Source organism: Oryzias latipes, chromosome 6 (genome assembly GCF_053564925.1).
Source record: "Oryzias latipes strain Hd-rR chromosome 6, Olatipes_Hd-rR_3.1".
Lineage (NCBI taxonomy): Eukaryota > Metazoa > Chordata > Actinopteri > Beloniformes > Adrianichthyidae > Oryzias > Oryzias latipes.
Genome location: NC_136242.1, coordinates 22104755 through 22117260, shown reverse-complemented (window position 1 = coordinate 22117260; position 12506 = coordinate 22104755). Strand labels below are relative to the sequence as shown.

The 12506-nt window shown below is 39.1% G+C and overlaps 1 protein-coding gene across 6 annotated transcripts in view; it reads right to left on the bottom strand.

The window, feature by feature from the left end:
• The window catches only part of ptprq (protein tyrosine phosphatase receptor type Q), a 46726-nt gene extending 35066 nt beyond the window's left edge, over positions 1–11660 (bottom strand). For 5 of the 6 annotated variants that reach the window (XR_002873412.2, XM_023955867.2, XM_078949365.1 and 2 more), the window contains exons 1-18: positions 11467–11660; positions 11199–11324; positions 10965–11109; positions 10604–10882; positions 10320–10537; positions 9728–9908; positions 9201–9569; positions 8816–9118; positions 7583–7858; positions 7208–7507; positions 5763–5893; positions 5394–5523; positions 5145–5298; positions 4919–5025; positions 4452–4549; positions 3913–4081; positions 3581–3841; positions 3325–3485 (exon numbers count right to left, since the gene is read on the bottom strand). Coding sequence is in view for 5 of the 6 variants with exons in the window: in XM_023955867.2 (XP_023811635.1) it covers positions 3325–3485; positions 3581–3841; positions 3913–4081; positions 4452–4549; positions 4919–5025; positions 5145–5298; positions 5394–5523; positions 5763–5893; positions 7208–7507; positions 7583–7858; positions 8816–9118; positions 9201–9569; positions 9728–9908; positions 10320–10537; positions 10604–10882; positions 10965–11109; positions 11199–11324; positions 11467–11511 (3453 nt within the window). In the remaining variant the exon portion in view is untranslated. Of the gene's footprint in view, positions 1–1718; positions 1897–3324; positions 3486–3580; positions 3842–3912; positions 4082–4451; positions 4550–4918; positions 5026–5144; positions 5299–5393; positions 5524–5762; positions 5894–7207; positions 7508–7582; positions 7859–8815; positions 9119–9200; positions 9570–9727; positions 9909–10319; positions 10538–10603; positions 10883–10964; positions 11110–11198; positions 11325–11466 lie in introns of those variants that run through there. The other variant, XM_078949366.1, reaches the window with a different exon arrangement.
• Positions 11661–12506: the final 846 nt, after the last annotated feature.

Genomic DNA, 12506 nt, shown 5'->3' with positions numbered 1-12506 from the left:
AACCTGTGGCAACACTATTGCGCTTTTTATGACACTTTCTAGTTTGTTTCTAAAATGTCGACTGTAAATAAAAAAAAAGAAAGTTGACACCACTTTCAGGAGAGGTGGAAATTGGAGTATCTTTTCAGTGTTATACAAAAAGTTTTCAAGGAGTTTAGTATCAAGATGACTTGAAGACAAGACTATGCCAAGCTGAGACAAAATAAAAAAGTCTGCCATTGCAATATCATTTTTGTTAAATAGTTTGTTTTCATTTAAAGTTATAAGGGTTCATAGAAGGCAGGTTGGCCCTTACAAATATTCTTCTCACCAAATCTGGCCCTCTTCATTTGGATACCCCTGTTTTAACCAATTATAGGAGAATATGTGTGTTCATTTATTTTCTCAACTTTTCTTTAAGTAATACGCCTAATATTTTAAATATAAAAAAACAGGTCTAAAAATTCTACAAATATTTGTAAAACAGAAGGGTTCATGCTCTTGAATGTGATTTGTTTTCAAGAATTTTTTTTCTAATATTGACTTTAAACTAAAAGCAGTCATCTTAAAGACAGAATGGCTTTAATACTTATATTCTAAACACTGTTTTTAGGGGAAACATTGAGTTCCTGCTTTATTTAAAAGTATTTTCCAACTATCAACAGCTTTTCTACTTAAAAGGTTTAGTTAAAATATTAAAATAAAAAGGACCTTAAGATTAAAATACTTTTTTGCTATTTTTATGTTTTTTGTGGTTCAATTAAGTTCAAGTTCAATTAAGACTTGACATCTTCCCAAAGCTCACTGTTGCACTATTTTTGCTCAAAAAAGTTAATATTTTTAACTGAAGACCAACGTTTTTTAATTAGACTTTCAAATGGAATAATGTAGAGATGATCTACCAAACTAGAAATTCACAAGACAGAAGAAGGGTATTTTAAGTATCATTAAAGCAATTACCAGCACCTTGTAACCACCTTGTGGTTAGAGTGTCCGCCCTGCGACTGGAAGGTCATGGGTTCAAACCCAGGCCGAGTCATACCACAGACTTTAAAAATGGGACCCAATCCCTCCCTGCTTTTCAGCATTAAGGGGTTGGACTGGGGGGTTAAATCCACCAAAATGGTTCCCAAGTGTGGCTATGTCTGCTCCCCCAGGGGATGGGGGAATTTAATTTAGTTCTTAAAGTCTCACATGCTCATTTACAAGAAATTGTAGCCTTCTTGAACAATTTAAAAAATTGACCATTGTACAGTCTTTACAGCTAGATACAGATAAGTCTTCAAGGGAGGACAGGGCTGAATTTAACCAAGAATAAACCTGAAGTGCACCTGAGAATGGCGTTCCTCTCCCAAAACCCATGCCACACTTTACAAATTTTAAAGAGCATGATCTCCAGCTGCACCTGGAACATCCCCTGTATGTCTAGTTTTGCACTCTGTCGTTATTTGTTCATAATGTTTCCTTAAAGCTATTCAGCTGTGTTTCAACACATGATGGGTTTAAACGGACGACAGCAACAAAATCGTTGTGAGCTGTGTGTGTCTATTTAAGAGGTACATATCATATTTTTGTAAGGCATCTGAAAGCTATTATGAGGTGAAATTGCATTTTCTTTATCTGTCTTTAGAAGAAAAACACAAGCAAGAGTTTGAATAGATATATAGTCTGAGAAGTTAATGAACCATCGTCATGTATGTGGATTGAAATCCACAGAACCTTCGGAAGTAAATTCTTACCTTTTTCAGGCAGAAAGTAAGAAGCAAGATGACTGAGAAGAACGCCATGCTGGATATGGGAGTTAATACAAATTATAGGACGCCTTAACTCTAGATCTACATCCAATATTAGTGCATTAAAGTTAGTGATCTACAAGTAATCCACTGTGCTGGCAGGAGGGAATCCAGGGCTGGTTAGTGGCAGGAATAAAATCAGACAGTTTAGTTATTCAGGTACTCGATTGGATTGAGTTCTGACCTTGAGGAATTCCAAAATGTAAGTAAAGCAGTATGCTATTCAGAAAAAAACCCATCCATTTTTCCAGTGCTAGTACTTCCCCTATGTTCTCGTTACTTCTATTTGATAGAACTGCCTCAGCAAATGAATGATTCAGGGTTGAGCTCTTGAAGGTAACTTAATAAATAATGAGATCTATTACTCAACTCTTTGTGTAGTGTGTTCTGTTGTCTGTGTGTGTGTGTATGGTGTGCTGTGTAAGGTTACATTTTGGGGGCTATCTGATACCTGACAGCTGGGATCATGCGGTGTGGGGTGGGGTTTTGATAAATGGGAAGACAGAGATAATCTCTTTTATGCATCCTTGTTGACTTATTTTTCTATTGACCAATTTGCCATGAAATCTGAAAGAAATTTGCAGCTCTGTGATTGTGAGATAAGGAGGGAAAACTTCGTGCTCTCTGTATTTAAAGACCCACTCCAAAAATTCTCATGTCTTGTCATTCTTATCTTTTGTCCTGGGTGGTGCACTTCTGGTCTATGTCTGTCACCTGTGTTGTCTCGTGTTGCACTTCCTGTTTTATTTTGAAACACTAACTCTCCTCTTGTTTCAGGCCTGGTTCCTTTCTGCCCTTCTCTGTTCCCCACAGGTGTGACTGTGTAATTTTCCCTGATTGTTTCCACCTGTGTTCCCCTTCCTCATGTCTTAAATCGTCTGAGTCTCCCTTTGTCCTGTGCCAGTTTGTTTGGTTATTTAAAACCACTAAAATCGCTGCGTCTGAGTCCAGCCCTGTGATCATTCCCGACAAAAATTTTGTTTTTGATGTTTTTAACATGTGATTGTGAATTATTCTGATGATTAAGAAAATTGATTAAGAAAATTGAACTCAAACTTGGATTTCAGGAGCAGACAAAAAACACGCCGTCTGAAAAATTTGTAGGCATTACGTAGAAGCCACAATTCTGATGCATCCACTTGCAGACAAATAGATTCATGTACATCTTTGTTATCCTTGTCTGAGCTGGAATCTGGCTCAAAACTGTACAGCTGGATAGGTCCAATATCGCTGGCCGTTTTTATTTTTTGCACCAGTAATCCTGGTTTGGGGGTGTCAGGGGCTGTAAGCTAGCAGGAGCGTGTGCAAACAGATGGATGATGGGAAGTAGATTCCACGCCAACAGTCCCGCCCACAAATTTCTAGTAAACTACTGCTACTCTGCAGAAACTACGTCCTAGACACATGTTTCTTAATGTTGGCCAAAAACATCACATTTTAAAGACCACTGAGATCAATAGTTCAAAATTTGATTGGAGTGGGACTTTAAGCACACTATCAGCTGCACTTGCAGCTAAATAATATTTTGGCCACATCTGAACTGTTCTCATACCTGAACATATCCATCATCCCCGGGGTGAAATATGACTTTTCCCTGGTTTGGATGCACGCTCACTTGGTAATGATCCACGCATCCAACTGCTTGTTGCCAACGCAAGGAGAAGGAATAATTGGCAACGCTCACCACACGTACCCCTCGCACACGGGCCGGAACTCATGAGGAACAAGAAAACAAGAGAAAGATCCCGTCATTTATTACACAATTGTGTGGTCACTAACTGAGTGGCAGTCTTTGTAACATCATCTACCTGTAGTTACAGGTAGAAAGGCTGTATTTCCTGCCATCAATCCTTTCACTCTCTCAGCACTCACATTGTAGCTGCAGCCATCCAGTAGACCTGTAACCAAAGCAACCTGCTCCTCTTTAGGGACTCTGAGGGTTTTTTTGAACGAGGAGTTACTCACAGTGACTCTGTGGAAGTCAAACTCTCCTGGTGCACTGTTCCAGCTCACAAAGACAGATGAGGAGTTTACATAATCTAAATGAAGGGCACATAATCCTGCTGGACCTGAAATGGTAAATGAAATGGTAAATGAACAATTTATGACAACTGTTTCCTGTGTGGTTGATGTTTCTTACGAGTGCTGAACTCTCTTTTTGTCGCCTCACTGATGTCCGTGCCTAAAACACTCTGGATGCTGATACCATAGTCTGACCCCGGGATCAAATCCCTGATCTCATAGCTCGTGACTTGAAGGAGCACGTCAGTCCAAGACGTTTGCTCCAAATATATCAGACCAAAAAGAAACTGACAAAACAGAAGGAAAAATTATTTTAGTCTAGCAGTCAAATAAAAGAAACGGCAGAAACTTCTGCAAAAACAGCATGCTGTTCACTATATGCAGTAAGTATAATTTATTAAGTAAACATTGTTGATCTAAGCTTTGTCTGTGTTCATGGTGTGCTGGCTCATTCTCCAGTAAGGGTCATACATCTCTAAGAACTGTGTAACCAAATCCTTCGATTTGCTAAGTAACCAATAGGTTTGTGCAAGAAACTGATCCAAGTGGCATCCTCCCATTATATTTTTGGTTCTCATCACCTAAAACATGTTTCAATGATAAACAAAAGTAAGCAGCCTTCATCTGTTCATGTGGACACCAGTTAGCCTGTTTTACCGTGTAGTGGTCAACCCGTCCTTTTGGTGGCTTCCAGGTGACAAATACTGAAATCACTGCATGCTCTGAAAGAGTCACTTCCTGTGGCATTCCTGGGACTACAAAAAAGAAACATATTGACAGTAAAACACAGGTACTTTAAGAGCATTCAGGAGAAAAGGTTGCACTAAGATCTTTAAATTCTAGTATCACCACAATAGCGTAAAAATAGCAATAGAAAACACAGTTGGATTGACTGTAGGCTGTCTTTTATTTAAACGCAATACTTCACAAAATTTGGATGACAATAACAATGAATAAACAATATGAAAAAAATCAATAAAAGAGCAACATTTTTTTTCCTGAAGCATTTGCTTTTACAATCACAGTTTTCTTCTCTGACTGTATTTCCTGCAAAATAAATGAATCCAGATTTTTACACACACTTCATTCGGCCAATGTTAGGTATGGTTTGGATGTTAACTCACTGGTATGGAGGATCATGTTTGCAGGTTTACTCCTTCTTTTACCACTTATAGTAGTCACTTCAACAGTGTACAGGGTTCCAGGATCAAGGCCTTTAAAGCTGTACGATCTGTAAACACACACATCTTCAGCTCAGTAGTCTGTGTTTTCATGCTTAAGCTTTAGACAATGATAGTAACTCAAGTTGGGAGTAATTTGTGCCGCTGTTAGCGAGAGGATTAGCCTGACCTGCGCTTCTCATTAGAGATGATCAGCTCCTGAATGGATGTTCTGTTCTTGACTGACAAGATGAATGCACTAACCAATCCCCTAGGGGTGCTCCAGCTGATGCATATAGATGATGTGGTCTTATTGACAAGAAACACTTCCACTGAGTCAGGAGCTGCCACACCCCAAAAAAACCCAAAAAAACCCAATATGCATTCATTAAAAAAAGAAAATAAAAATAGAAATGAGCTGGAAGGCATGTGTGCTCACCTGTAGTGATGTTAATTGTGACAGGTGAACTATCAGCGTAAGTCTCCTTCTCCGTTCGAAGAACAAATTGATAGAGGGAACCGGGAGTTAGACTGGAAAACATTGCGCTCTGACTGAAGATCTTCTGTACCTGCAGCATTAACATCAAACAAAGAAAGACGATTTGATTTTTACTGCAGTTTTCATGGCAGCAACCTTAATTTAAGATAGAGTTTTAGAAACATAAATAAATAAGTTTGCAGATGATCAAGAAAACCTAATTTCTTTGATTTATAGGAACCCATTATTGTGTTTTATTCTACATATTATACCTGAACCTGTTGAAAGTGAGCTGAAAGGACCTGAGTCACATGTGAGCATTTATCTTACCCTAAGAGAGGGTTCACAGTTCAGACAGACGACCTCGTAACTGCTTGTCTGTTCTTGAAGTGGATCCCAAAGTAGCTGTATTGATGACTCTGTCACCTCTCCCTCCCTGAGACCTCTGGGAGGAGCCAAGCCTAAAATCACACGTGGAATCAAACACTGCAGTCTATCCATTTGCAGAACCTGCTCTATCCTTTTTGGGCTCACAGGGCTGCTGGAGCCAACTCAGCATTTGGGTGAAGGCGGGGTACACCCTGAACAGGTCACCAGTCTGTTGCAGGGCCACACACTCACACAACCACACCTAGGGACAAGTTAGATACACCAATTAACCTATTAAGCATGTTTTTGGACTGTAGGAGGAAGCCAGAGTGCCCAGAGAAAATGCAGGGGGAGAACATATTAACTCCACACAGAAAGGTCCCAGTTGGGACAGAAACCAGGGCCTTTTTGCCATGAGACAAAAACCTAACCACCATGCAGCACGACACTGTAGTCTAACCTATTAATATTAATTTAGATTAATATAACAGAAGGAGTCTATTTCTAATAACACCAACCATTCATTTTCTATTATCAGAAATCCTAAAAAAAGGAAACAACAATTTGATAAATAAAAAACATGGGTGATAACAAATTCTGCATTAAATTGCTGCGACTTGCATGAGAAAATATGACCTAATTTTGGTTGAACTAAAAAAAGGGTGGAGGAAAAAGTCACTCTCAAACTAGCCCACTTACCCCTGACATCACAGGTTTTGGTTCACTGAGTTTGATAAATTTTGTCAGTTTAATAGCAACAACATATCATTTTACAGTTGATTTGTTTTATTGAAAAAAATGTTTTAGAGAGTAAAATTTAATTAATTTTGTTTTATGACTTAGAAATGATTAAATATAATAGCTATTAAATTATGGAAACATTTGTGTGAAAATGTTTTGTAGTTATAAATACTGTTTCTGACTTACTTGACCTTTAAGCTTTTAGCTGAAATACCTCCCTACTTGAAATCTAAAATTTATATCAACTAAAAATGTCTTACTGTATGTTTAAGACTCTGGTCCACTTTCACGTGTTCCCAATACAACCCCTACTCATCCTGTAAAGTTTTTATATATTAAAAATTGTGTTAAATAAGATCTTACATTGTGCATCTGTGCAAAATGTGACTGTCTGTATGGATTACAATAAATGTTCACAAAAATACTATTAGCTAACAATAGTTGTGCATCTAGGATGATCTCATGACTGGAACACATTTGTAGATTATTGCTTGATAGTTTTAGTTGTTGCATATTTCTTAATGGGCCCTGTGATGGACTGGTGACCGGTCCAGGGTGTAACAGGACTTTGCCCAACAGTGGTTGGGATAGGCTCCGGCAACCCCATGGCCCCAACAGGGATGGGATAAGTTTAGATTTCAGATTTTAAGATTGAAGTTACTCACTTGTTTTGATGGGTTGGGTGTAATATGGTGGTCCAGTCCGCTGTCCACTGATGCTGTATATGACAAGTTGGTACTGCGATCCTGGATTAAGGTTGCTAATAGTTACAATATTGATATCAGCAGGTAGGGAGTACCACTCACACTGATACTCGCATATAACCTCACACTCTCTGTCACAAACTCCAGGACATGCACACACTTTCACTCTGTCTATCAGGCCCATCTTTGGAGGTTGAATGTATAGTTGTGTATTGTTTGTGCCCACCAAAAATGGAACAGCCACCTTTACAGGCAATGGAGCTTTACAAAAAAGAACAAAAATACATATAAATATATAAAAACTACCATCATGAATTTTTTTTTTTTTTACGTTACCTGTGGTGTGTCTGATACTAGTTTTTTCACTTCTGTCTTTTCCTCTCACAGCTGTGACTCCCACCTCGTATGTCTGACCAGGTGTAAATGTGCCCAACTGAGCACACATTTTATTATCATCTCCCGAATAAGACCACAGAGAGGAAGCAATGGGATCATCTACAGGGTGGGAGGTGATGTGGTAACCATCTGGTGGATCTTCAAGTGGATTGGTCCAACAGGCTGACAAATTTTCTCCTTTGCTGAACACAAACAGATCAGCCGGGGGTTTCAAAGCTGAAAAAGTTCAAACAAGTATTTTAAAACAAAGAAAAGTTCACAGAGATATGTATTAACTAAAATGATAATAGTTTCTACAATTGTTAGTTTCAGTTTGATGCTTTTTAATTCGATTTGCCGAAAAAAATCAACATTACTTCTGAATTTCTAACTTAAAAAAAGAAAAGAAAACATTAAACAATAGTTTAACAAAAAACAAACCTTTATAATTGAACTTACAGTGCTTGTGTATCATATACGTCTAAATAATCACTTCAAAAACCCAACACAAGCACAGAAATATATGGAAGAGTATTGCTTTTAATTTAACCAAAAAAATGCAAACCTCAAAGCACAGAACAGGCGGATCCTATATATCGAAAAACTCCAGCTGTAACTACTTTTCTGCATCATAAACAAAAATAAACAGTTCATACTGGTAAATATATTTAATATTTCTCTACTCTTTGTGGATAAATTAAGTAGGAAAAAAATAACAGGCTGGTGACGAACACAAAGAAAACAGACACGGATCATGTCTAATGTGGAAACATAGTGGCTTTGCAACTTTTCTTTCCAGGTCTTACAGTTTTTCATGATCAAATTAGGCTAGTGCCAAGCCTGTTTGTAGTTGTAAACAAATTAGCATTCAAAAAACAAAAAAATTGAATAAAAACACCAGATCTTATACATTATGCTTCCATAGAAGTGAGACATATTTGAACAAATTAAAAATCCGCCTTTTCTGCCTACCAGTTTTCAGTAGTGATTTTCAGAAGGGATTTATTTTACATTTTTTGAAAAAAAAAAGACTGAAAAGTTGTTTTCTGTACTATTGCTTTTTATTTTCTTCAATTGAACACACTCTATCAACATTTGACCACAATTAAATATTGATGAAGTAAAACAATAAAACCAAAAAAGCAATAAGAGCTTGTTTGATTGCTGGTAACATGAAATGAAAACCTTGCTCACCGGTCTGTATGGTCAGAGGCATCTGTGCACAACTCCAAATCCCATGCTGTGTGAGGGTGAAAACTTCAAAACTATATTTCCTGTAGGACTTAAGTCCTTCAATCAGAGCAGTGAACTCCTGCAGTTTGTCTGTCACAGAAACCTGCGAGCTGTTCTGAAATAACTTCTTCTGTCCTGTTGAAACATCACTGTAGAGCACAACGGAAACCCATGATGGGTGACACTGCGCTGGCAGAATCCAATGGACACGAACTTGAGTGGCAGCAATACTACTAGCAGTAATGTTTTGAGGAGTTGGAGGTCCTGTTAAGAAAGTGTGTTAGGGTCAGTAATATTTAAGGGGCCTTCTTATATAATTTGTGTGAAAAACTGTCAGCAGACTCACTTGTATATGCTGTTTGTGTTTGTCCTAAAGTCCAACTCAAGCCTGAGGGGTGAGAGGCTTGAAGACTAAAGGAGTAGATGCTTCCTGGAGACAAACCTGATACAGATTTCCCTGTAGAGTTCTGGGAAATGTAGTTCCTTACAATACTTTGAAAACGCTCTGCCTCTCTCTTTTCCTCTGGTTTCCAACAGCTGTGTTCATCCCCTTGATCTGATTTGCTATTTTTCCTCTCTTGGTACATGAGGAATATCTCAAAAAATGAGAAATTGAGGCGAGGTGAGAGTGAGGTGAGATCACTCCAATGAAGCTCTGCGTGCCGCTCTGTCACCTGAACCAGGTCAAATGAGAATGAGGCAGGTGCTGAAGGGACTGTAAAAAGAAAAAAAAAATGTTGCTTAAAAATGTGGGATAAAAAATTAGCAATAACTGCAATGACAAATCAAAAAACATTCAAGGGATTGTAAATAAATAAAAGTGAATATTGGATTTTTAAAAACTGACAGCTTCATTGATCATCTCTTATTTACTCTGGTACTGGCAGATGTAGGGTAAAGGGATGTCACAGAAGAAGGGAGTTAGAAAAAATCCTGGTCCTGTGGCATTTTTCTGTAAGGCGAAACAATCCGTTTGATTCGGTGGCAGAAAACTCATCAATGTTTCTGTTTGATTATATAATGAGCCATCAGACCAAACAGGATGGCCCTCCTCCTGTGGGGTGAGGAGGAGAGAAGTTAGTTATTTGTCACATCAGCATAGTTTGGTATTAGAAACAAGCCTCTTCTTCAAGGAGTAACTGCTTGCAGAAAGCTTTTTCACTTCAATGCAAACTTTATGACCACACAGTAAGTGTGTAAATCTCTGCTGATATTTTTCATCAGCAGAGATTTACTAAAATCCAATGTGACAAATAAAACAATAATATTGTTTTTCATTTTCCAATTTAACTCTCTGCCATATATTTCATACTGCTGCCTAATCTGTACAACATAAAGGTGTTCTCTTTGCTTTATTAAAACACTGATTTTTTTGGCATATCACTCTGGAAATGATAAAAAATAACACTTTAGTTAATTCGAATTATAAAAGAAAAGCGTGTTTCCCAAAGGAGTGTGATGTTACCTGCTGGTCATTAAGTCCTGTCCAAAGCAGCAGCAGGTTTTCGTTGGTCAGGAGGTGAGAAGACACAAACAGCAGATCTTCCCAGGACTTCATGTCAGCCAGGTGGGCTCCAGGTGCCAGTTCTTTGCAGCTGCACTGAGAATCATGCCAACTCAAAGCTGATGTTCTCACACTGTAGCAGCTTCTCATGTTGGCCAGCCATTCCCGTGGACAGTGAGCTGGAACCAGAAACCTTCATGAGTTCTTTGCAATCAAATTTGTGGGATTTCTTGGTGCACAGTTACCTGTTTTCAGATAAAAGCTAAGTTCTTGGTTGACGGTGATGCCAGATTGTCTGGTAGATACAGATGCTGTGACCACAGCTCTGAACTGTGTCCCAGGTTGAAGACTTTTTAGTGTGTACTCAGTATCTGAGAAGTTAATGTCAAAGACCTTTAAAAAAGATGATGTTTCCACATTATAAAGAATCAATGTAGATATGCTTTGCTGCCTGCGCAGTTTCCATGTCAGATGTGCTGTAGTGGTGGTGCTGAACACCTCAAAGGAGGACAGGGACACTGGAACTGTGGAGACAAACATCACTTTTCACAAAAAACATTTCAGGTACTCTACAACAGATTTCTGGATTTGACTTGACACACTCACTAAAATGAAAGGACTTTGCCTCAAGCAAAGTATTGTTCCTGTAGGCCATCAGCATGGCGTCAAACCCCTTTTGGTCTTCTGACATATGCAGTGATATTCTGCAGTGTGGGGAGCATGCCGAATGATCAACATGCTCTGTGTACATCTGCAAGAAATATGTACAAAAACCATGCAGTCAAAACTAATTCAAACTATTTTTTCAAGCTCAAGTTGAGCTGATTCTATTTAACTTACCACGTTGGCACTTGCAGGTTTGCAGGTGACAGTGAAGGCGTCTGCGTCTTCAGTTAAGGGGAAGGGCTCAAACACAACATCAACCTCAACAGGATGTAAAGGCTTTTTAGAGGTCAGCAAAACCACCTTCAATGAGTGAATAATTACTTTCAAAAATAGTGTTAAAAAATGAAGTGCAGACTTTATGAAATGGCATCAAAAGTTGCAATCTGAAAGACAAAAGAGCTCAAGGAGGTAATTGTTCTTAGGAGAGGCTTTAAATTGTTACCTGACAGAAACCACAAAGTAACCACAGATGCTCAGTCACTGCCATTGAGGACCTCACTGCCTCTCTCCAAGCGCACCTTTTCAGCTGTCACATGCCCACTGAGGTAAAATCAAACCACTTCCACTGCGAAAAAGGAGCCCGAGCAGCGCTACAAGTCAGTGACAGACTTCGAGGAAAATCCAAAACAGCTGTGCAGAAACATCAGCCGCGGAAAGTCCCATGTTATTTGAAGCGCTGACGCAAACCCCAACGTCAACAAGTCAGCTGTTTGTGTATCCGACTTTTTTAATTGCTGAAAAACAACTGGGAATGCTTAAGTTAGCCTCTTAGTTTCAGGAAAGGCTGACTAAAGTTGAACTTAGTGTTTTATTAAGGAAAAGGTTTATCCTGGGGGGAGCTTCGTGTGAGGGAGGGAGGGATGCTGTCGTATTAGGTGAAGGAGGGACCAGAGCCTGTTTGAAAAGATTTCTTTTCCTGAAGCTTTCTTGGGATAAAGACACCACGATAACCAGGCACGTGGGTACTCCAGTGTTGAAGGGGTCCTCAAAGGTGATGTTGAACCAAACAAATGGGGCAGACAGGGGTGAGGAACGTTTCAGACACTTCATGGGCCCCTAGGACACGCTGTGTGAAACTCGGGTATTTAAGAGTTTGTTTTCATGACTTCATTCACCCTCTATAGAACAGTTTGAATGAGAGCATTGCTGTGGTGAAAATGGTTTGGCCCAGACGTGGGGTGCGGTGCAGAGCATGGCCCACTTGGAATGAAAGGAATGTGAGAATGAGGAAATGATTGACTTGACAAAGAGTGACTCCACTCAGGGGGGTGTGTGTTGTTAAAGGGGTGACTCCCACTCAGCATCACCCTCTCAGAGGTGAAACTAAAGCACATATCAGCACAGCTGATGCTCAATCAGGACGTTTTGTGCGTTTAATTAGCTTTAAAGGGAAAGGTGTGTAAGGTGAAAAGGTCCCATTTCAGGTCATACGTTTATTTGTGTAATGTTTTCTATTTTAATAACACGGACAATAACACAATG